The 21,889-nt window shown below is 50.0% G+C and overlaps 8 protein-coding genes across 8 annotated transcripts; 6 read left to right on the top strand and 2 right to left on the bottom strand.

Moving 5' to 3' along the window:
* Positions 1-201: 201 nt before the first annotated feature.
* On the top strand, positions 202-3,021 carry KY384_003798 (uncharacterized protein; the record flags this gene model as incomplete). Its single annotated transcript, XM_044812308.1, has 1 exon — positions 202-3,021. One exon carries the CDS (start codon positions 202-204, stop codon positions 3,019-3,021), a length of 2,820 nt encoding a protein of 939 aa, XP_044671441.1.
* Positions 3,022-3,181: 160 nt separating this feature from the next.
* On the bottom strand, positions 3,182-4,780 carry KY384_003797 (uncharacterized protein; the record flags this gene model as incomplete). Its single annotated transcript, XM_044812307.1, has 1 exon — positions 3,182-4,780. The coding sequence occupies one exon, from the start codon at positions 4,778-4,780 to the stop codon at positions 3,182-3,184; it is 1,599 nt and encodes a 532-aa protein (XP_044671440.1).
* A 513-nt stretch (positions 4,781-5,293) lies between these two features.
* On the top strand, positions 5,294-9,721 carry KY384_003796 (uncharacterized protein; the record flags this gene model as incomplete). The annotated part of the gene is made up of 5 exons (XM_044812306.1): positions 5,294-5,635; positions 5,707-5,886; positions 5,940-6,900; positions 6,950-8,452; positions 8,508-9,721. 5 exons carry the CDS (start codon positions 5,294-5,296, stop codon positions 9,719-9,721), a joined length of 4,200 nt encoding a protein of 1,399 aa, XP_044671439.1.
* A 354-nt stretch (positions 9,722-10,075) lies between these two features.
* On the top strand, positions 10,076-11,080 carry KY384_003795 (uncharacterized protein; the record flags this gene model as incomplete). The annotated part of the gene is made up of 1 exon (XM_044812305.1): positions 10,076-11,080. One exon carries the CDS (start codon positions 10,076-10,078, stop codon positions 11,078-11,080), a length of 1,005 nt encoding a protein of 334 aa, XP_044671438.1.
* Positions 11,081-11,322: 242 nt separating this feature from the next.
* Positions 11,323-12,795, bottom strand: KY384_003794 (uncharacterized protein; the record flags this gene model as incomplete). Its single annotated transcript, XM_044812304.1, has 1 exon — positions 11,323-12,795. The coding sequence occupies one exon, from the start codon at positions 12,793-12,795 to the stop codon at positions 11,323-11,325; it is 1,473 nt and encodes a 490-aa protein (XP_044671437.1).
* A 2,716-nt stretch (positions 12,796-15,511) lies between these two features.
* KY384_003793 (uncharacterized protein) lies at positions 15,512-16,427 on the top strand (the record flags this gene model as incomplete). The annotated part of the gene is made up of 2 exons (XM_044812303.1): positions 15,512-16,034; positions 16,093-16,427. The coding sequence occupies 2 exons, from the start codon at positions 15,512-15,514 to the stop codon at positions 16,425-16,427; spliced, it is 858 nt and encodes a 285-aa protein (XP_044671436.1).
* A 631-nt stretch (positions 16,428-17,058) lies between these two features.
* KY384_003792 (uncharacterized protein) lies at positions 17,059-17,547 on the top strand (the record flags this gene model as incomplete). The annotated part of the gene is made up of 1 exon (XM_044812302.1): positions 17,059-17,547. One exon carries the CDS (start codon positions 17,059-17,061, stop codon positions 17,545-17,547), a length of 489 nt encoding a protein of 162 aa, XP_044671435.1.
* Positions 17,548-19,553: 2,006 nt separating this feature from the next.
* Positions 19,554-21,686, top strand: KY384_003791 (uncharacterized protein; the record flags this gene model as incomplete). The annotated part of the gene is made up of 2 exons (XM_044812301.1): positions 19,554-20,769; positions 20,815-21,686. The coding sequence occupies 2 exons, from the start codon at positions 19,554-19,556 to the stop codon at positions 21,684-21,686; spliced, it is 2,088 nt and encodes a 695-aa protein (XP_044671434.1).
* Positions 21,687-21,889: the final 203 nt, after the last annotated feature.

The following is a 21,889-nucleotide window of genomic DNA, read 5'->3' as shown; positions in this document are numbered from 1 at the left end:
ATAGAAGTCACGCCATATTAATTCTTAGACCTTTACACAGCCCAAGGGCATCATTTAGCCGTCAATTGCTGCTGCAGCTCGGAACAACAAGACTAACGGACAAAACTTAATATTAAACCCGTCCAAGCCAACCAGTGCGATGTGATCCGTCATTCTTTCATGTTATAACTTACATCCTACGTTCATAACAATGCCAGGAGTATGCTTGAGTTCCGTCCGCGTGGATCCACGGCGGCGACGGCGGTGCTTCTGCTTGCAAACTCGACATCCGCGTTCGCTGCGCAGGTGACAAGCAAAGTGACGCCCAAAACAGCTGATGCTCCTGGTCCATATCAGTCGCCTTCGACATGTCCTTCCCGAAGTATCAACTATATTACGCATTCGCTTCCGCAGCAATGTTTTACAGCAAGCTGGGCCAGTCGAGTACCTAGTCAGAGCAACAGTACGGTCTCTCCTACAAGTACCGTGATTGAGGGTCGGAACTTCGTACTAGTCACTTCGACGGTAACCACAGTCAGTGAGCATAGTCGCGACCAGCTAGATCAAGAGACGCAACCCAAAAGTCAGGACCCGCTGGATGCAACATCAACGGTACCGGACAGCAAGAACACCGCTTCTTCCTCCGAGAAACTACCACAAATTTCTCGTTCGATAAGCTCTGAGATAGTACAAGAAACCGAAACGGACTCACCGCTTGATAACGCAAACTTTCTATCTTTCGAAGAATGGAAGAAGAAGAACCTCGAGAAGGCAGGGCAGTCGGCCGAGAATCTGGGCGCGAAGTCAGGTGCAAAGGAGCAACGGAGGAGACCTGGAGGTATTAGCAATGCTTTGGACTCCCTTGGAGAGGATGCAGAAATTGACATCGACTTTGGTGGGTTTGCAAGCCAAGGGCCTATGGCAAATGCGCCGCTTTTGAAAGGAGCGCAGGTTCGGGATTCAGACTCTCTGGAGAACATCCAGCAAGCTCGGGAGCGGTTGCCGTCAGAAAATGCTGCCGTTCGGAAGAGACCAAGAGATGCTGGGAAGACTTGCAAAGAAAGGACCAACTACGCTTCCTACGACTGCGCTGCCACCACCCTAAAGACTAATCCAGAATGCAAGAGCCCTTCTGCAATCTTAGTGGAGAACAAAGATAGCTACATGCTGAACATCTGCACGGCGAAGAACAAATTCTTTATCGTGGAGCTATGTAATGACATCCTCATCGATACCATCGTGCTAGCCAATTTTGAATTCTTCAGCTCCATGTTCCGAACGTTCAGAGTCAGCGTTTCTGACAATTACCCGGTCAAACTTGATAAATGGAAAGAGCTTGGAACATACGATGCACAGAACAGTCGAAATATACAGGCCTTTCTTATCGAAAACCCTTTGATATGGGCTCGATATCTTCGTGTCGAAATGTTATCGCAATATGGCAACGAGTACTATTGTCCTGTGAGCCTTCTGCGCGTACATGGGACTACGATGATAGACGAATTCAACAGCGAGATGAAGAGTGTCGGAGGAGAAGATGAAGGGGAGGGCGAGGGAGAGCAGATTTCGGGGGAGATATCTGATCAACTACCACCACAATTAGGTACATCAGAGGTGCGCCAGGAATCCACGGCAGCCGGCTCTCGAGCATCCTCAAGTTATGTACTGGACTCCACCTCTAGACTCACTGAGACTCTGGCAAGAGACGCAGCATCAACAGCATTTCCATCACCGCGAGACTCCACTTCCGCGCCACAAAAAGTAGGCACCGAACTTACCAGGCGTAATTCTACTGTTGTAGGTCAATTGGAAGACTTATTCGGCCCATGGCTCGATCTTCTGCAGACCTGCTCGCCTTCACCGAATTACGTTACTACAAAGCTATCGAATCCAGAGTCTCCCATGAGCGCTCCCGTGCTTCCCACGGCTCATGGCATTATTTCTCCTTCCAAGGCTGCTCTGACCACGATATCACCGTCGAGCGCAACTCAGGCTCCAAGCTTGGAAACCACTTCAATTCTTTTGGGCACTAACGAAAGTATCATTTCCCTGTCCAGTTCGGCGGCCTCTGTGTCTAACGCGATCCAAAATACCATCAAAAGTGTCGCAAGTAAGGTCAACTCCACGACGATCAGCAGCGTCAAGGCTCAGGCCTCATCAAACCAGCAGCCGCCCTCCAACCCTACGACCCAGGAGTCCTTCTTCAAATCCGTCCACAAGCGCCTACAAATGCTGGAAGCCAACTCCACCCTTTCGCTTCAGTACATCGAGGAGCAATCACGTATCCTGCGTGACGCTTTCTCAAAAGTCGAGAAGCGACAACTTAGCAAGTCGACGACCTTTCTTGAGACACTCAACTCCACTGTACTCACCGAACTCCTCGAATTTCGTCGCCAGTACGACCAAATATGGCAGTCCACTGTCCTGGAGCTTTCCTCCCAGCGCGAGCAATCTCAGCAAGAAGTCTTTGCCCTCTCCACCCGACTAACCCTCCTTGCCGACGAAATTGTCTTCCAGAAACGCATGACCATTCTACAGTCCCTGCTCATTCTCCTCTGCCTCGGCCTTGTTATCTTCTCGAAAAGTGGCTCTTCCTCCTCGTACATGGAGTTTCGCCCCTTCGTTCAAAATGCAATCAACAAATCCTCAGCCAATCTCTCTCGCTATGCAACGCATCTTGAATCACCTTCTTCAAGCCCTTCGGCTTCCCGCCCACCTTCTCGGTATGGCTTATTCAGGAGCTTGACGCATCGGCGGAGTCCGAGCGAGGAGTCTTACGTTTCGAAGCCGAACATTGAGTACTCACCACCAACACCGGAGTCGCAGGGCTCGATGAATGATGAGCTTGGAAGTTCGCCTGGCCAGGCTAGTCAAATGGATGGAGATAATAGTGACGGGCCACCTGAGGCCGAACAGGAAGTTCGGTCTAAGAGCAGCCCAGTCACACCAGAGGCGAGTCCAGATGGGAAAAGGCATCTCGTTAGGGATGTGTTTCTAACTACCGATTCGCCTGTGAAGAGGGGCGAGGGCGAGCACAGGTAAAATATGTATACGATATGACTTTGGGACGAGAGCGTGGCGTTTGGAGCACCTTTGGTCTCTTTTGCATTTTGGATGTTTGCATAGCACAGCGATGGAATACTGTACGATCCGAATCGAGTTGAGGTCACTTATACAAATAGTATAATGGGTATCAAGGCTTTTACAGTGCGCCTCCAACTTTTTGTACAATCCACATCGCCACCCTTACTTTCCATGTAGCCTTCCTGTCTATAGTGCACAAATCTTCTTCTGTGACTGGGTTCGTATACTCTCCCAACATCTCTTCCTCCCGTTTCCACTTCTTCTGCAAAGTCTCATCACTGGTAACGACCATGGCTCCTACTTCCAAATCCAGTCCATAGCTACGAGTCGTGTAATTTGAGCTCCCGATTAGCGTGACACTGGGTCCTGCCATCGCCAGCTCTTCCCCCTCGTTCGCTTCACCATTACCGACCTCATTAGAGTCGCGCGACTGACCCAACATAGTTACCCAAAGTCCCTTTGCATGATAGGTCCAACCCCCTAGCTCCCCCACAACACCACGCTGCCACTCCCTCAATCGAACCATCTTGCCTCTTGCAGCCTGCAAAAATCTCAACGAAAGGTGTGAATACGCGGCCGGCAACATTCCACTGATCCCCTGGGAACCGAAAAATCCATTCGCGAACGGCGAAGCCGTGAGGATAGTCCCAGGGACTGAAGCAGGTGGAGAAGAGAGAGAGAGTAGTATGGAAGTTACGAGAGGATGCGGATTGAAGTAGCCAGCTGTAAATGTGTATGATTTAATGGGTCGGGTTGCCGATAGAAGGGTTGTCAGGGTGGGAAGCTCGGTGTTGAGCGTTGGTGGGTAGACGAGGAGAGGGTAGACGGATGTGTTGGTTGTTGGCGGAGAAGTCAAAGTAGAGGCGCCAGTAGCAAGGGGCTTCAGTAATTTGGTCGCCGTTGAGATGTAAGTTTTAGGCGCTTCGAGAGGACGACAAATGGTGTTTGTGGAGGGCCATTGAAGGAAAAAGCCCCCTGGGTTGGAAGAAGGCTGGAGACAAGAGCTAATGCTAGATACTGCGTTATGGATTTGGGCGAAGTAGTCTGCTAATGGTTTCGATTTGAAGAGATGGTATCGATCTTGCCGGTTCGTGAAGTAGTCGTTTGAAAGATTGGCGCCTGAGAGAATGACCTCATCGTCGAATCCGTAGAGCTTCATGTGTTGCAGTCCCCAACCCTCATTGATGCGCTTTGGGATGAGACTTTTCCTTAGACCTGTGAGATTTGGGGTGTGGTACATGCGTATTTCGACTCTGGCTGGAAATTCTCTGACTAAGGGTGCAAGAAGTGAGCCGCACGATGGCTGGGGAGCCTCGCGAGTGCCGCGGAGGGCATCTGTTAGGATTGAGACTTGGAGGGATTTATTGCTATTGAGAGAGTGGCGGATCGTGCTGACAAGCTCATCTTCAGATTTGCCAACGTAGAGCGTCGAGAGGTATATCCTTCTTCGAGCAGCAAGTATCCTAGTCTTCAAGGTTGAATAGAACTCCTTCGGCGAGTCGATGATCTCAATATCTGAAGCATTGAGGTCTATCCTTGGGGCAAGACGGTCGAGATCTTGTCTGAGGCTAGTCAAGGGAGTAGCTCTGGGAGCTATTGGCCGTGAAAGCTCTTGCGGGATGGAGGATGCAGTATATCTCCGCGCGTACCAGGGCAGGTTGCCGACCACACCACGGCCAGAAGGTTGAAGGCATGGCAGTACTCGCCGAATGAGCATCTACCAGATTGCCGGTGCTGAGCAGAGGTGACTCTGCAGATGGTAGATTGACTGGTCACACATGGGCAATGCATCAGTCGCGAAGTGCCAATGTGGTAAAGAAAGTTCTGTATTGTAACATTTCGAGTCGCAACTAGATCTAGAACGAGCTCCACTTCTGGCCTGTACGATGGGTTAGATGGTCACCCGATGATCATACAAATCCACTAGGATCGGTAAGTAATTCATCATTGTGTGTAAGGAGCTTTTAGATATTCATCAGCTGATCTGAAAAGAAGTATGTCTCATGCTTGAAGGTGAATATGGGAAGAATGAGCTCGATGATACCCTAGCGTGTATTCACTGTGTTATCTTGGCATTTTCCTACTGCGGACCTCGAAATAAGGAACTGAATGCATCAACAATACCAGACGGTGTCATGATATTTTCAGATTCGCTGACATACTCTCTGCGCATCTACCTTGATGTCCATTAATCCACCGTATCAAGCCCGTCCTCCGGGTCGCTGGAGCGATGTTTGCTCCCCCTGGGACAGGCCGAAACAGACCTAGCAATCGAAGCAGAGGGAATACGTGGGGTGTTGGAAATGGCCGAGATCATCGTAATGGAGCAGGCACGGCGTCTTCAGGTCGCCGCATCAATGCGAATGCAGGTCGGGCCTTCGATAAACTACGAGGTGGAGGACCGCCTAGACAGGGAGCTGTTCATAGCAACTCGCAGCGAAACGCCCCCCAACAGACTGCAACAACTTCAGATTCGGGAAACAAAACTTATTCCAAGAATGAGCCTTGGCGCAATCCGGCCACAGAAAACCCTGCAACGTACAAAAAGCGAATGAATGACCTCTACCAAACGGTACATCCAAACATTCTCAAGAGCAATGCGAATCATTACAAGCTGACGTACGGGGCCGTTGTAAACATTAGCTAAAGGAAGACCGCGAAAAGGAACGAAAGAATGCTATTCGAAATGGCTTCCTTGCAGACCCTGATAAACCGACCTCACTGGCAAATGCCATCACGCCGGTTGGGACATGCCAAGATATGTGCCCCGAGTTCGAACGAGTGGAGAGGATCGTGCAGCTCATGGTAGATGGAAGCGAAAAGGTGAATGAGTGACACCAAGGATTGGACGTAGAATGCTCATGTATGCAATGCAGGAAGCTACAGAAGCCGATGTGAAAGTGCCATGCGAAGCGTTAATGGTGAAGCGGTTTCGAAGGTCTGCTGCCGGTTATGATGAACAACTTCCCTCAGACATTAGACCTCCGAACGTTTTGAAAAGGGCGCTCGATTACCTGATCAATGACGTTGTGGGAGGCTCAGAGCCGTTGTCGGTGGTGCATAAATTCGTTTGGGATCGTACACGGGGCATAAGAAATGACTTTTCAATTCAACAAGTCACGAAAACCGGAGACCTGCGCCTTGCGATCGAGTGCTTCGAACGAATAGCTCGCTTCCACATTTTGTCCTTGCATCAGCTATCCAACGGTAGCCTCGTGGATAACGAATTCGATCATCACCAAGAACGAGAGCAGCTCAACAATACCCTATTATCTTTGATGTACTACTATGACGATAGCCGACACAAACTCGTCTCTCCAAACGAAGCGGAGTTTCGGGCATATTGCATAATCTTCGAAATTCAAGACCAGCGACCGGACCTTGAGGATCGAGTCCAGAGTTGGCCTAAACAGATTCTAAAACATCCTCGAGTTCAAATTGCGCTGAAGTTATACGCTGCTGCCGGAAATACCACAGACGAACAAGGCCCTTTGCGTCCTCGGACACCTTTTAGTATCGCTCAAGCTAACGCTGAAGGTTTTTGGGCCGGTGTGAAGTCTAGTGCGATCTCGTACTTGACTGCTTGTGTTGCTGAAATTTACTTCAATCTCGTTCGCGCTGCAGCTCTCGAAACACTTTGGAAAGCATACAAAGGTAAACGAGGAGGGTCTGCAAAAATGGAGGACTGGGTACTGACAGACTTGACTCTGGCACTATGCTTCGATAATGACGATCAAACCATAACATTTTGCGAAGATCATGGACTGGTGATCGCGGAAAATGACAAGGGAAATGCTTTCGTTGATTTTGGCTCGGTGGCTGCAGGCCAACTTTCAGGTGAGTTACTTCGACCACGCACAATGAATGCTTGCAGATTCTCCCATAGATTCAAATCCAAGGCGGAAACAAGTCTTTTCAAAGGGCATGGTAGAATCGAAACGTCTTGGCCGAACGCTACCAGCAATCATTGACGGAATTACGGCATCTCAAGCTCAGGCACAAGGTCTCATCGAGGAGTATTCGGACACAGACTCCGATGCCAACAGCGAATCTCTTTTCCTAGATGGCGACTCAGATGTCGAGGGCGAACAGACTCAGCCGAAGCCTAAGGCTCCGCCTGCCGATGGCGTTGATCAATTACTTCCTGCTAAGCTCAATGCGACCGCCAACCCCTTCAAACCCTCCAGCGTTTTCGGCCATCCCTCAGGCAATCCCAATCCATTTGCTTCGGTAGGGAATCAGAGCTTTCCAAGCACTTCGCCCTTACCGTTTGATGGCCTTGGCAAACCCGAAACGGCTCAGACAAATTTGTTTCCAAGAAATGAAGCTTCTAATCAGGCCCCCTTTCAAAAGCCAACATTATTCTCATCCGACAATTCCATTTCTAAGGACAATAACTTGCAAACCAAAGCGGCATCCTCCTCCAATCTTTTCGCCCCTCGGCCAGTTACAACTGACAAGAATGGTGCAAAAGAATTACCTACCTTCAACTTTCTCTCGCCATCGTCAGAAGAGAAATCTCAATTGCTGCCTCCGTCTCCTGCTCCACAGCAAGCATCTAGTGTCCTCACGCCGCCTTCTACGTCAACAGGCATCGAGAAACCGCTTAAGAATGCGCCCGTGGATGGTCCTTCGACAACCCTCTTCTCATGGGGAACTCCGGCAGCCAATAACCCTAGTCCACAGCAGAAGCCCGAGCAGCGCGGCTCCTCCTCGAATGATAAGGAGAATGAGTCTGAACCTTCTCCTCAAAGCAAACCTGTACTGAGCTTTGGCACGCCACCTATATTCAACTCGAAGATCTACCCGCCTGAAGCTGACCTCACGACACTCGAGAATGACACTTCTTTACGGGCATCAGCTGTTTTAAGAAGTCAACCAGCCCTTACTTCGCATGTACCAAATTCTCCCGACATCAACACTCCAGCTTCCGACAACAAGGCTACGTCTCTACCTAGCCCGTTCTCATTTCCATCAACTTCTAACACTCACCTCACAAGCCAGTCTACGCCTAGCGATGCTAATCTAGCTTCAGTCAACCCTCCATCTCAACAGCCATTTTCTTTAACTCCTGCGGCTGCAGATCAAAAATCAAAGCTTTCAAGTGAGGCCTTCCCAAAAGCGCAGAATTTTGCTCAGTCTTCGAAAACAGCAGCAAAGACAACAAGTGATTCCACACTCTCCTTCCAAGCTTCTGACACGAATACGGCGCAGCAACCGACAAAGTCAGATCAGCTGTCTTCTCGAGCCAAAGCATTAGGAAGTGTAGCAACGATATTGATGACCGAGGATAGAGGACTCTTGCAACAATTTGTTGAATTCAGTATTGCTCCTATCTTAAAGACTGCCGTGGCAAAATTCGAGGATGATAAGTCTTGGGCGCGTGCTCGTGAGTTGCTCTCTGACAAGAACTAAGCAGGCCAAATGAAGCTAATTATGCATAGGCGAATATCGTGACTATTTACTTGCGAGAAAATATTGCGCCAGGTGGAAATTAATCGCTTGGAATTTGGGTCTCAAGCGCCGGGCAAAAAAGCGGAGAGGAAACCTTGCCAGATCGTTACGTGAAGGATCCCGTGATTCTCCGACGTCAAATAGCATTGAAAGTTCCCCTTTGGCTCGTACGCTTGCGGAAAAGAGTCGAATGTCAGCGCCCAGCACTAATTCGGCTATGGGGCCTCCGTCAGCATCAAGCAGTCTTATGAAACGGCAGTCACTACCCGCAGATCTTATCATGGAAGGTCGCAGCGTGCTTGCTGCCGCTGGCAGTAAGAGGAAGCGTCCAGACCCAGACCCGGACACCGAGATGAATACCGCACCACAAAAGGCAACCTTGAAATCTTTGCATAGGCGAACAAAGACCTATGGCGGCTCGGTTGGCCTTGATATATCTCAAAGGAGTCCAAGGACCTCGCTGCATTCAGAAATCGAGGCGGCAAGAAGAGACGATGGATCATTGCTTGGTGATGCTTTGGATCAACAAGCCCGACGTCTAGCTCCGGGTACAAGGTTAGACACTACTCGTACAAATTACTTCAAACTGAAAGCTATGGGGATAAACCCAAATATTCTTTTGTCATCGGAGTCAAAGCCGAATCCCGGAGCTTCGCCAGGAAACGCCAAGGATGCTAGAGTAAAGCCGGTGGGCATAGCACATATGTCAAGGTCAGCGCCTATCCCTCAAAAGAGCACGAAGCCTGCGGACGATGACGAAGATCTATTCGCTTCTATTCGCAAAGTTCGCGAGGCTCTAGCTGAGACTACGACGTGGTTCCAGTCAGAGCGACAGACAATTGAGCGAAGCATGACTCCACAGAGCGCAGCATCACCACCAAGGAATGAGAGTGCGGCAGAAAAGCGGCTTCGAGAAATTCGGGAGCGAGGCACTACCCCAACGAGAACAGAGCTAAGGCAGAGGGCAATGGCTGATAAGTCCCTTCTACCAAACGGTCTATCAGATAGAAACCTGAAGGAAAAGCAGAAACAGGAAAAAGAAACGCTAATGGCAACCCCCACCCGAAAGCCATTGGGCTTCGCTGCACTTGCAGAGCAAAATTCAGTTCATGGATTGAGCAACGGAACATCGCGAGTTGGTGACCGTAGCAACACGCCATCAACACAGCAAGGTTTAAGCATCGAGGATGCGATCGAATTATAATTGTGGCCTTTGGATGTGGCCAATATGGTGCATAGCGAGGCGCCTTGTGTTTCTAAGGTCAGGCATGTTGAGACATATACCCCCCTGTGTTTGATTTTGAGATAGCTAGGAGTATCAGAATTCGTGCGCAATGTAGATAATGATTCTTTGCGGTGATACTCACCTGAGGTGGTCTTAAATGATATCCTACTGCATATTCTGGCACCCCTTTTAAGGTGCTAGGGTCTGAAATTTATATCGGTGTAATTTATTAAGCTTACCTCTCCCGCAGCCACGGTGGGGACGACGGTACACCAATATAAATTTCACACTAAGCCGTGTGCCAGAATAACGTATTCCAAAAAAGATTCGGCCATGAGAATAGCAACCGTGCAGTTTGCACCAGAGCTTGGCCAAACAGAGGAAAACATTCTGCAGGCCGAGAACATACTTTCTGCCTCTCCACCGCATGATGTAGATCTCTTAGTATTGCCGGAGCTTGCCTTTACAGGCTACAATCACACGGTCGAATCAATCCTTCCTCATCTTGAACTCCCGGACACAGGAATCAGCACACGATGGGCCAAATCTGCAGCCGCGAAGTACAATTGCATCGTCAGCGTTGGATATCCCGAGCTTGCCACTCAATGTGAAGGCCAAGTCGTAGCAAACCCTGCTGGGACGCCAACAGCCTACAACAGCCTTGTCACCGTGTCTCCAGCAGGGAAAATTCTAGCGAATTACAGGAAATTCCATCTCTACTACACCGACGCCTCATGGGCCTCCGAAGGCCCCGACGGCTTCATGGTTCGCGACTTGCCTCTACCCTCAATGACTAAGCTCGACAATAACGGCAAGATTCAAGAAAGTGTGAGAGCTGCATTCGGCATCTGCATGGACATCAACCCCTACCAATTCACTGCGCCACAGGATGCCTACGAATTCTGTGTCCACGCCATCAACGGCGGCGCTGATATGCTCGTCCTCTCCATGGCATGGCTGAGTGCTCTTTCTTCTGAAGATCTGAAGGGAGAACACCGGGGGGACTGGGACATGGACACCTGGGCTTGTTGGCTCGCAAGGCTGCTGCCGTTCATAGAGGCGGAAAAAGAAGTAATAGTGATTTTCGCGGATAGATGTGGGGAAGAGCCGGGGGAGAATCCCTTTGAGAAAGACACAGAGGGTGTAAGGTATGCCGGGACCAGCTGGGTAGGGAAGATCGGCAGGGGAGACGTGGGGATTTGGAGGATGCTTGGGCGAGGGGAGGAAGGGCTGCTGCTGGCTGACACGAGTAAAGCCTATGAGAGAGAGTTCAGGGCGTGGAGACCGATGAAAGGCGAGGGTTATTATGGGACACCTACACCCGAGGACCAGGGTTGAAAACAGGGGCGAGGTGCTGGTGACGTGAAGTCACAAGGGCCAAATCGACTGGCGTAGCTAAAGGAATGCAGTCTTGCAGAGAAACTCAAAGTAATCTGAAGCTGGAGTCAAAACGCCACACACCGGCGCTTTTAGTTCTTTCAGACAGCTATACCCGCAATGAGGCAGACGTCATCAATGTATATACATGAATCAAACATTAATTCCCCGTACCCGCATGCCAATGGTTCAACTCAATGATTTCAAGCGTCACATTGGCCCGGATATTTTCTCTGGGCAGGATCATTCAGCGGGTTGGGAATATATCCTTTTTCAATGCCATCCTTGAAGCCCCATCCAGCACCTGCAACGGCTTCTGAATCCTGCCCCCAGCTCCAGAAGAAGAACCCACTTGTGTATGCTTCGAAGACCTCCAATTGGGCCTCGACGTACTTCCTCACATCAGTGATAACATCGTCAGTCCACCCCTCTACGTTCATCGTTGCATTCGTCGCAGGGTTGAATTCACCCACATAGATCGAGATTTGGTCATGGTTGATGCCCGCCATGGCATATCCACGCTCGCAAGCCGTCTGAATATGTTCGGCCTGCGTCTCAGCCTGCTCGCACGGGCAGGTGAGCTCGGACATGCTTTCTGCGACGCTGAACATGCCTTTCGTGGGCGAGATGGATTGGGCGGTCGGAGCCCAGTCCGCCGGGGCGGAGGCGGCGTCGGGCATGATGACTTGGAGGTTCGGATTTGAGGCAGCTTGATGGACTGCGTCATAAGCTTTTGAGGCGAAGGACTGGTCGGTGGCTGTGGAACCAATGGGGCCGGAGAAGATTTCGATGCCGACGACGGTGCTGGCATAGGTTGTGGAGCCGTATTTTGTGGCGATGAGGGTAAGGATACTGAGGGAGTGAGAGAGGAGCTCGTCGGGTGAGACTTCGGCCGATGTGGTGCCTGTGCTGTCCGTGTTGCTGACGTCAATCCAGACTTTCATGCCAGCTGCTGAGGCCCAACCGACTGCTTTTTCGAGATATGCATCCGCGCCCTTCTTGTAGGGTGTGCCAGAATTGTCCCAGGCCCAGTAGCCGATAGGAATCTTGATTGCGTTGACACCATATGATTTCAGAGATGCGATGTCCGCTTCCGTGAAGTAAGAGTCCCAATGGCTGGTGAGCGCCGCAACAGCGCCAGGCGCAGAGTCAAAGGTCCATTGGTCCTTAGCATCAAGTCCGCTGAGAAGCTTCGCGTTAAGCACTGAGTCAAGGAGAAGCCAGCCTCCGATGTTGACGCCTCGTAGGAAGTCTGCACAAGGGGTTCCAGATACAGCGGGCGCGGATGTGCTTGCAGGTGCACTCGTGCTCAATCTCGGGGCCAAGCCCGAGCCAGCAACGACGGTGGTGCTATTCTCGCTTGCGGTTGGTCTCAAGCTACCAGAAGCCTGGGTACCAGTACCAGCTGCTGTCCCTGTGGCTGAGAAGCGAGAAGATGTCCCGGATGGAATGGGGGCCGAGACACTGGAGTAAGTGGATCCAGTAGAGACAGTTGGGTATGATGAGGCAGATGGTGATGTGCTGGTTCCAGAGGCGATGGTCGACGTAGAATAGGCGGATGTTGTCGACAGACCATTCTTATTGTGAAGGTGGTGATGTTTATGGTCGTAGTGACGCCATGGAGATGGGCTGGCAGTCGCAATAGCAACGAAGATAAGGAGGCCAATGCTCTTCATTCTGAGGCTGCAACAGGCAATGTTTGTGTAACTGTCCCAGACTGCCAAAAATGTCCAATTGCGATCCAACGAAGAATGCTAATGCTGTTCTCTCAGAGGGGTAATAACGATAACGAATGGACGACAGTATCCTGACTGTCAATGCAAAGGAATGTGGGAGAGAAGAGCAGCTCAGCAGCACAGCAGCACAGCAAGTTGATCAACAATAGTACACAGCAGAACAGCGAGGCAGAGAGAGGGGACGGGGTAAGTGGATCATATCAAGAAATTGCCAGGGGGAGAAGCACCCTAGCGGTTTGCCCCTCTTGCCCTTGTGAACCATGTTGTATAGTGAAAATTGGCAGGTAAACATGCGGGCTGGTGCGGAAGTGGGCATCAGTAGTAGCATGGTGCTCATCCCTGCGTGTGATATCGGTGGTCACCAGTGGTTTCACCAGTTTACCTCTTTGGGCGAAATGGAAGTTGATGAGATTGCTTAATCTCCCGGGCCTGCCTCTAAGCAACGGATCACACCGCTCACCCGCCGCACCGTTCACGTTCATTGGAGACCGACCGGGCCAACACCTTAGCCGCTGCTGAAACATGCCAGACCACGACAGCTGTGATTTGCTCGCTCAGGGGCAAGTAGTACTAAGTAAGTAGTGGACGCACTTGCATCGCAACGACGACGGTTCGCTAGCTAGGCAAAGCTCTGTCTTGAACTAGGGCCTCTTAAGGACACGGCTAGGAAGGGCGCCATGCCAATATCTGGACTGATCCTGAAGGCTCATTTCTTAATTCGTCTTGCCCATCTTATGAGAATTAATTAGGAGGTGCTAGAAGGACGTCGTTGCATACCACGACCAAGCAAACCACTTCAGTAGCAATCACTGATGGCTGGAAGATGTTTGGCGACTTTAATTCCACAGAATGCCCAGTTGCTGGCCGTTCCCAGGATCATGTATTAGGGCAAAAGCCACAGAGAGATATCCATAGGAAAATAGTGCTCTAGAGGGCTTCAAGAAGGTCCGTTTTACTGTTCAGGAGGGCCATTTGGTCACAGCCCTCGCTTGCTTCTTTGACTCTCTCCTGTGCTATCGGTCTTACGAGCCCGAGGGTAAGACGGCATCCATTCAAACGAGCTTTGCCAGCTTGGACCCAAGCTGAAGCATAGCATTGGAGACAAAAGGGCGGATGGATTCGTGCACACCGAGTCACGGCTGACATCGGACTGCCAACAGAAACAAGCTCGAACAACAATCCAATCAACTTCCCCTCTGGATCGAGACTTTGGAATCTTGGGAGGATGACAAAAACCTTTTTACTCCCAAGGTTGGAAAAGCAGGCAGAATTGTCCCTCGAAGTAATGCATGTTGATAGAGAAGCTAGAACATTGCACTGGAAACCTACCACGATCCAAGCCACATGCCGAGAGCCATTCAAAATGGCGGAAGCCTGGCTCCGACGAGTGGCGAGAGTCCCAATACGAGCGTGGAGAGCAGATGATCTTCCGTACGCGCCCTCACCTGACCCTCCTTCGTACATGAATGCTTCTATTCGTTTCTAGGCGCCATGAGCAATCGATGAACACTCGGGCCGAATTTGGTGGGTTTGGATGACTTGCAGATGACCGTCGGTCCGTTGTCAAATCATGTCAGATGAATGCGCGGTCTTCATGATTGGTGCGTGGGTGGTTGAGGATTGGGTATTGCAGAATGCAGAAGGCACGATAGCCCGCTGTACTCCGTACCTACTCTAGACCCCTCCCCTCCCTCCCCTCCCTCCCCCCCCCGCGTTCGGCAAGCTAGTGGGCAGGGCCTAATGCCTGCCCCCTCCCCCCCCATTAAATCTCCTTTTTGCATGATCTACAGAACGCTTCTACATAGACCAAAAAGTATACGCATAGCCATCGAAAGGACTGATAATCGCGGACACGATTGTTCTACCATCTTGTCTCCGTAGATGATACCTGCATCTAGTCAACTCCAAAGGCCTTTATCTCTCCCTTCTCTCCCGACTGCCGTTGGCTCTGACTTAGGCAAACCCCACATCCCAAGCAGTCAGTCCCGTGACCGCGTAATCCCTAGAGGTAAGTGTCGCTTTCTACTGGTGTCTCCCATGCCGCTTTCCGTTCTCGATGATGTACTACATGAGCTATGGATACCTGCCATGGGCCTTTAAATATGCCTGCATCCGTAGTACATCTGTGTGTACCACCGATCTACGACTGTGGCGCTCGAGACCCCCTGCACAGCCCATGCAGTGCTCCTCGAGCCTCAACGCACGCATGACCCGTTATCGATCCCTCCTTCACCGAGTTTCTGGGTCCATTAGCCTTCGCAGCTTTCCTCGTGGTGCATTACTCGTGATAAAGGCTTGCATCATGTGTTGAGGTACCGCTGACTTCCGCGATTACAGTGTGGACCATAACATTCTCGCATCTTGATACCGACTGCCCTCGTCGCATCAACCTGATTGCTCCATAACTGGACTTTGCACGTCGCTTTCACACTCTCTCACGCATCTTCTGTCGCCATTCCTGGCCAACAGCAGAGCCCGCATCTACAAGGATTCTCCAGGACCCAGATTGGATTGACCTTGTGCGTCGTGGTTCGTGAGGAGTGGATATGATACATAAGAGGTAGCGAGCTGTGCTTGAAGTTCTCATCGACCACTCCTTGTCCGAATACTCTGCCCAGGGTTTCTACGTCTGACCAAAGAGGTCGCGTACCACATCATGGAAGCACAGACTCAAGAGATAAGCCAGACAAGGCAGTCAAACAAGAGAAAGCGAGACTCCCCGGGACTGAACGGACGTACACGAAGACAGACATCTGCCGCTGGAGTGATGCAGCCGAATGATCATATCCCATCCGAGTTGGAACGGCATTACTACACCCAGCAGAATGGGAATGTGTTGAGCACTGTACGTGATGAAGTTGCTCGTCATGTTGCCGAGGTGGATCCATCATCGTCAACAGCAGCTGCAGCGCTTGCAGCAAGTATGCCTCAATTGACTGTTCCACAACCAACCGAGCTCTCTTTCCCGAGCACAAATTCTGGAAATGAAGATGAACGACAAATTGATTCATCGTTCGACATAGGTCCGGAGAGCAACAATCCCCACATTGATGGACAATACACCATTGGCGCTTATACTGGTACCAACGGGGATCAAGGTGCATCCAGTCTGATAATTGGGAAGCCAGCTGTTGGGACCGATGAGTGGCACAAGGTTCGAAAGGATAATCACAAAGAAGGTAGCGAACATCACCTCCGTGTGTCCTCAGAACAACGGTACTAACATAATCTCCCTAGTTGAGCGTCGACGACGGGAAACCATCAATGAGGGTATTAATGAGCTCGCCAAGATTGTGCCTGGATGTGACAAGAATAAAGGCGCCGTCCTACAGCGGAGCGTTTCTTACATTGGATCACTAAAGGAGAACGAGGCGCGGAATATAGAGAAATGGTCGCTTGAAAAGATGCTCACGGACCAGGCAATTGCTGAGCTATCTAACAGTGTCGACAAACTGAAAGATGACAACAGAAAACTCATGAAAGATAATGACAAATTGAAACAGATCGCACAGGCCGCCGGCATCGACATTGATGCCCAGGAAACGACAACAGACCACGGGAAATCCCGATAACATTGCACGACCGCAAACGAGGAATGATATTCGTCACGTCGCGAATGGATCTACCATCTTGCTGCTTTCGATGAGCCGATGTCCTAGTAGCTTTGTGGAAGAGGAGCCCGAACTATGAAACCTGGACTGATATTTACAATAATCTTTTATTCCTGGCTTTGGTCATGATGAGCCGAGTAAGCTCATATTTATCTTTTTTGGCCATCCTTTATGTTGTGGAGTGACTTCATCTGTTATGTCAGGAGCATTTGGCAGGGCATTATAGTTGCCTGGCGTTTCATGAGAGGCTGACCATGTCACGTTATGGCGAACGAAAGTACAATATTGTTTAATTGTAAGCAGATGCTGATGCTTCTGGCAGTACTTTTACATTTTCATGATTCCACGGTCCCACGATCTACCTTGTTCTGCTTATTTAGTGCCAAGACTAGTATATTGAAGCTAAAGTCCACATGATCAACCAAACGACGCTATAGAGCGATCTAACGGCTTGGTTCATTCGGCCACGTTTACGTCAATTTTCGCGACGCGCCTTTCACTTCATCCTCGTAATTTCCTCTCCCAGATCCACACCACGAATACGAAAATCGATTATCTTTACCGAAGATCAAGCATAACAAGAATAACAAGCATGTCGGCTCTCTCCTCCTCCCCAACGAATTACTCCATCTACGCCATCCCCGCCTTCTATGTCCTCGTTCTTCTCCCACAAGCCCTTGGCACCTTCGCCATCTTACGTGCCAACAACTACAACTTCGACAACGCGAACCCGCGCGGCCAGAACTTCCAATCTTCGCTTCGCAAGTCGCTCCCAAAGTCAACCCTCGCTTTCTATGAGCGCGCGAACGCCGCCCACAATAACGGCTGGGAGAATTTCATCCTTTTCACGGCAGCCGTGATTTGTGGCAACTTGGCGCGACTAGATGTGGGAACCTTGAATGGGGCGGCAGGGGCTTTCCTTGCGCTTAGAACATTATACGTGGGTGTTTATTTAGGAGTGGAGCGTCGGAAACTCGCGTGGTCGAGAACCGGGATCTGGGCGGCGGGTGCGGGATGTTGTTTGTATCTGCTGGCGGAGGCGGGAAGAGTCGTGGCCAGCGGTGGGCCCCTGGCGGTATGAGCGGTCAGACGTGATGTTTCATTATCCCATACGTGTGGTAAGCGCTTTTAATGATCTGGGTATGCTTTTTGAAGTAATCGGGAGGTATTATCAAGATCGCTGTCGCTAAAGCTGCATCGTATGCATTGCGTCCGCTGTGTGCTTAGCTTAGGTCTGACGATCATAGTCGTAAAAAGAGGATTGGGAGCAGGAATGGAATCATATGAATAATCGAAGTGATATATATAGCGAGGCTTGATGGAGAAATATAACCTTGATGCCAATGACACTCTCGAACAACATCAGAGCAGTACCTATGATTGTGAAAGCATGGAAATACAGCTGTACCGTCACACAGAAGGGCTTGAGAGTACTATACATCGCTCTACACGGGCCGGCTGAATCAGGTCCGGTAATAAATGGCCTTCTTCTTGAGTCTTTGCCTGTGACCGCATGTTGGGATTATTTGTTCGAGCTTCATTCATCTCGTCCACCGGATATACGTAAACGGTTAGATATCAATTGATTGAATGCTGTCTAGGTGACAATCCTTGAGAGATCAGAAGCAACGGGTTTCCGAAGAATCCTTGAATTTTGCGAAATGGCATCGCATAGAGAGAAATGAAGTGAAATCTCTCCGTTCAAGGGATGATAGGGTAGCGCAAGTCAACGTCGGGCATACTAAGTTTTGAAAAAATGGGTATATCCTATCAATAGTTGACTCCCGAGAAGACATAAGCCGGGGCATCTCTCGATAGAGCATGGAGCTCTTAGGAATAAGTCACTCAAAGGTCGCGCCTGAGAGCTCCGCATTCGGCTCAATTGGTTGGGTCCAATTGATCATTTTGTGGGGTAGGAATTTGAGATTTGAAAGGAAGAGGGAGCTCTCGTGCTTATCACCTTCTTTATTGTATTTGTCCCCTGTTGTGTGATACTTTACAAAACTCTGGTCTACCTCGGACGATACTTTTCGGGGCCCAAAATTGAAAGTGGAAAGCCCGGGCGACGGTCATGTTCGCCAGCTTCCAGGCGCTGCTGCGTCACAAAAGCACCTTAAAAACTACGATCACAGGTGGCACAGGTGTCTAGTGGTAGATGGATATGTTCCCTCGAGTAATCAGTCACGTCGATTTTCTTTTTTGTTCATAGAACCTGCAGCGCCATGCAAAATGACGCAATTAAGGTTGGCACACCCACGTGGCAGTTGTAGCGGCAAGTTTCTTGCAGCGGGAGCGCGGGAGGCCCGAGCAGTCAGGTTTATGTTTATTCCTTTCAATCACCATCCACCATTCAGCTTCCTGGTGTACGTGTTCCTCCAGCGAACACGCCAGCACTATACTGCAAAGACCATAAAGACCATAAAGAATAACGCTGACCCAAATTGGACTACACATTCGCAAAGAGCCAAATTGGACTGAGCCTGGAGCTGGTAGCCATGGCCGGCCAACCTAGTGAGGGCGTTATTTTCAATCTCACAGAAATCAGCGGCCTGGCTCGCTCAAACGCGATTGCCTGGCTAAAGGTCCGTCCCAAGGGACCTTTCACTTCACTCATAGGCTGACCTTTCCGTGATTCTTCTAGGCCAACAACAATGACCTGAATCAAGCTACGAATGCCTGGATGGATGGTGGAATGGCCCCTTTGCCGCCACCTCAGGTTGGACGAAGTCTTACTCCAACACTTGACACTTGATACTGAATATACGGCAAGTTCCATGAGGCTTATGACGAGTCGCAGTTCCACACCGATAGGCAAGGAAACATGCCCCAATCTCAAATGGAAGCCTGTGAGTACACTTTAAGCGATCGTTATGGATACTCTCTGATGCACATGGCGCATATAAGCTTTCGGCGTGAATGAATCTAATGCGTTGGGTACCAATGTATTCAACCGCAACCCGCCCCCAACAAGGCCTTCTTCAAGAGTCGACAATTCCAAATTTGCACAATACCATGGGCCACGTGGGTTCTCTGTTCCATCCTTGGATCGATCCACACTGAAATATCACAACAGAGAACAACCCACTTATGGAAAGCGAAGGAACATATGACGAACAACTCGCAAAAGCTACGCAAATGTCTCTAAGCGACAGCCAAACGATTCCTGGGCAAGAGACGGGTGTGACATACGGGAACACGTACTTTGGTCCTCCTACCCAAAGCCACTATGAGAACGATCAATGGGCACTGACTGTGCCGGAAGCCAACACACAGGAGATACGTCTCGACCCTGAACCTCTGGACAGAAAGCGTCTCTTAGGCACGCCTGCGCTCCTCAAGCCAACTACTCAGAATCGTGATTTAGCGGTATTGTTGAAAATCTTCCACGAGATACCCATGGCCCGCGAGGCACTTTTGAATAGGGAATATCTCATTGGCGACTATGGCCGAGACAACGAATGGTGGAACGGAGCTCCCATAAAAAGCCTTCGTGTCGTGAACATGGATGAAGACGATCGTGATCGGCCGCTGAGTGATGTTCTACAAGAGACACAGCGTTTGATGGCTTTTCTCGACGATACTGATAGAACATATGGGAGTGCGGATGTGCTTGCAACTCTTCCAGCGCTCGAAAAAGTCCCAGAGGCCGACAATTTGGTAGCGGTATATCTAGAAAAGTGGATGAACGCCTCGCTAGACCTCTCGGATGACGACTTCCTATGTAGGATTTTCGGCTCATCCGCAACGAAGAGGGCCGCTGAGGAGCACATGCTACCCGATAAGACGCCTTTCACATGCCCACAAATTCGGGTCGACTCCGAAAATGCAGACCGAGGATTCTCATTATATGAAGCGTTCGATGACCTTTTTTGGACGAATACCGATGAGATTTTTCTAGACGAACTTGGCGAGATCCTCACCTTTGAGGTTCAAAACCATACGTCTAACAGCACTAGCCTTGGTGTTACAATCCCCGCCATCTGGTACGCCGACCGATATCTAGAATCCGCCATACCAGAGGCGAAAATAATGAACCAACGTAAAGCGAAGATCTACGAAGAGACACAAGGCATAGACGATCTTAAAAAACTGATGACTGAAGTTCAAAATCCTAGCACAGGCAAAACTGTGAATACAGATTTACTCCTGGTAATCATAGCTAAGTATCTCACAAACACGAAAGAATATAAATGCAATGCGATGAACCCCGAATCAGACAAATCAATGGACGCTTCACCTGACTTGGAGCCCCTGGCAGCCGAGTTGGCCCAATTAGGCAAGAGTATAGCAGAAAAGCTAGAAGGTATGCTGTTCATAGCGCTTTCGAACGTAAGCTGATGACTAGAAGTATTGGAGGAGCTAAAAGGGAGTTACTCACAGCGTATAATGGAGGTCTGCAGTCTGCTTAAAGGATCTTCCGGTGATCCAAATCACCAACCCAAGCATAAATACACGCTTCGAGGCGTGAGAACGCATCCACATTCTTTTTATGTTTTGGAAAGGAAGGTATTTCAGGATGAAGACAAGATGAGCAGCTCAGATTCCTCAGATTACGAGTGGTGGAAGATTCAATACGATTCCAGCTCCTCCAATCCAGTACAGACTAAGCAAGTGACAGAAAATGAGGTCTTGACGGCAGCTAGCACGGATTGCAATAAGGCTTTGCTTGTCTATGCTAGTGATCGCGCTGTATCCTATACGCCTGAGACCTTACCACCACAGCTTCTCAACTTCGTCCGTGCGGACAATCTAGCTTTTCAGGCAGAGATCGACAATTTTATCGCGCAGGACGTTCGTGACTTTGACCCACCGACGATCCCCAAACGAAAAGCAAACGACTCTGATCTAGAAGTCGAGTACAATCGCTCACCTGGTGCTCGGTCAAATGGGAATGCTAGCAGTAGCACCAGTAGCAGTCCTCTGGATGAAGATCCAACAGATCCGTTTGAGGACGACGAGGATTACTCACTGGAGCCTCGCCCCCCGCCACCTAAATTGCGGCCACTTGAGCCGAAGCCGCGCCAGACGACAGGATCGTCCGACGATCACATACCTGTCAGTCTACGAGGAGGCCAAGAGATGCAGGAGAGTACGAGCGGTCGAGACCTTTTGAGGCAATATCAAGGAAAGTATCAATTGGGTAGCTATAAGCCAGAGATCGATATGGATGACGATGATGATGGATATGTAGCAGGGGGAGAAGGTCGGAATAGGGACTGAAATGAGCCTTGGAAATTTCGATGTGGCAATATTGTTGCCTTCAAGCGAGTTGTTTTACGGTTTTTAGAGATACCCTTGCATCATGGATTCGAAAATTTAGAGTGCTTGTATTAGATTCTCTTGAATTATTAGTGTAGAACGTGGCGCTGTTCACGATTTCAAAGACATCCTCTCAACCAGCGTTACGTTGCTGGAAGGTCACT

Source organism: Bacidia gigantensis (genome assembly GCF_019456465.1).
Source record: "Bacidia gigantensis strain McMullin 20006 chromosome Unknown contig_180, whole genome shotgun sequence".
In the NCBI taxonomy this organism is placed as follows: domain Eukaryota; kingdom Fungi; phylum Ascomycota; class Lecanoromycetes; order Lecanorales; family Ramalinaceae; genus Bacidia; species Bacidia gigantensis.
This window is presented reverse-complemented; position numbering and strand designations above follow the sequence as displayed.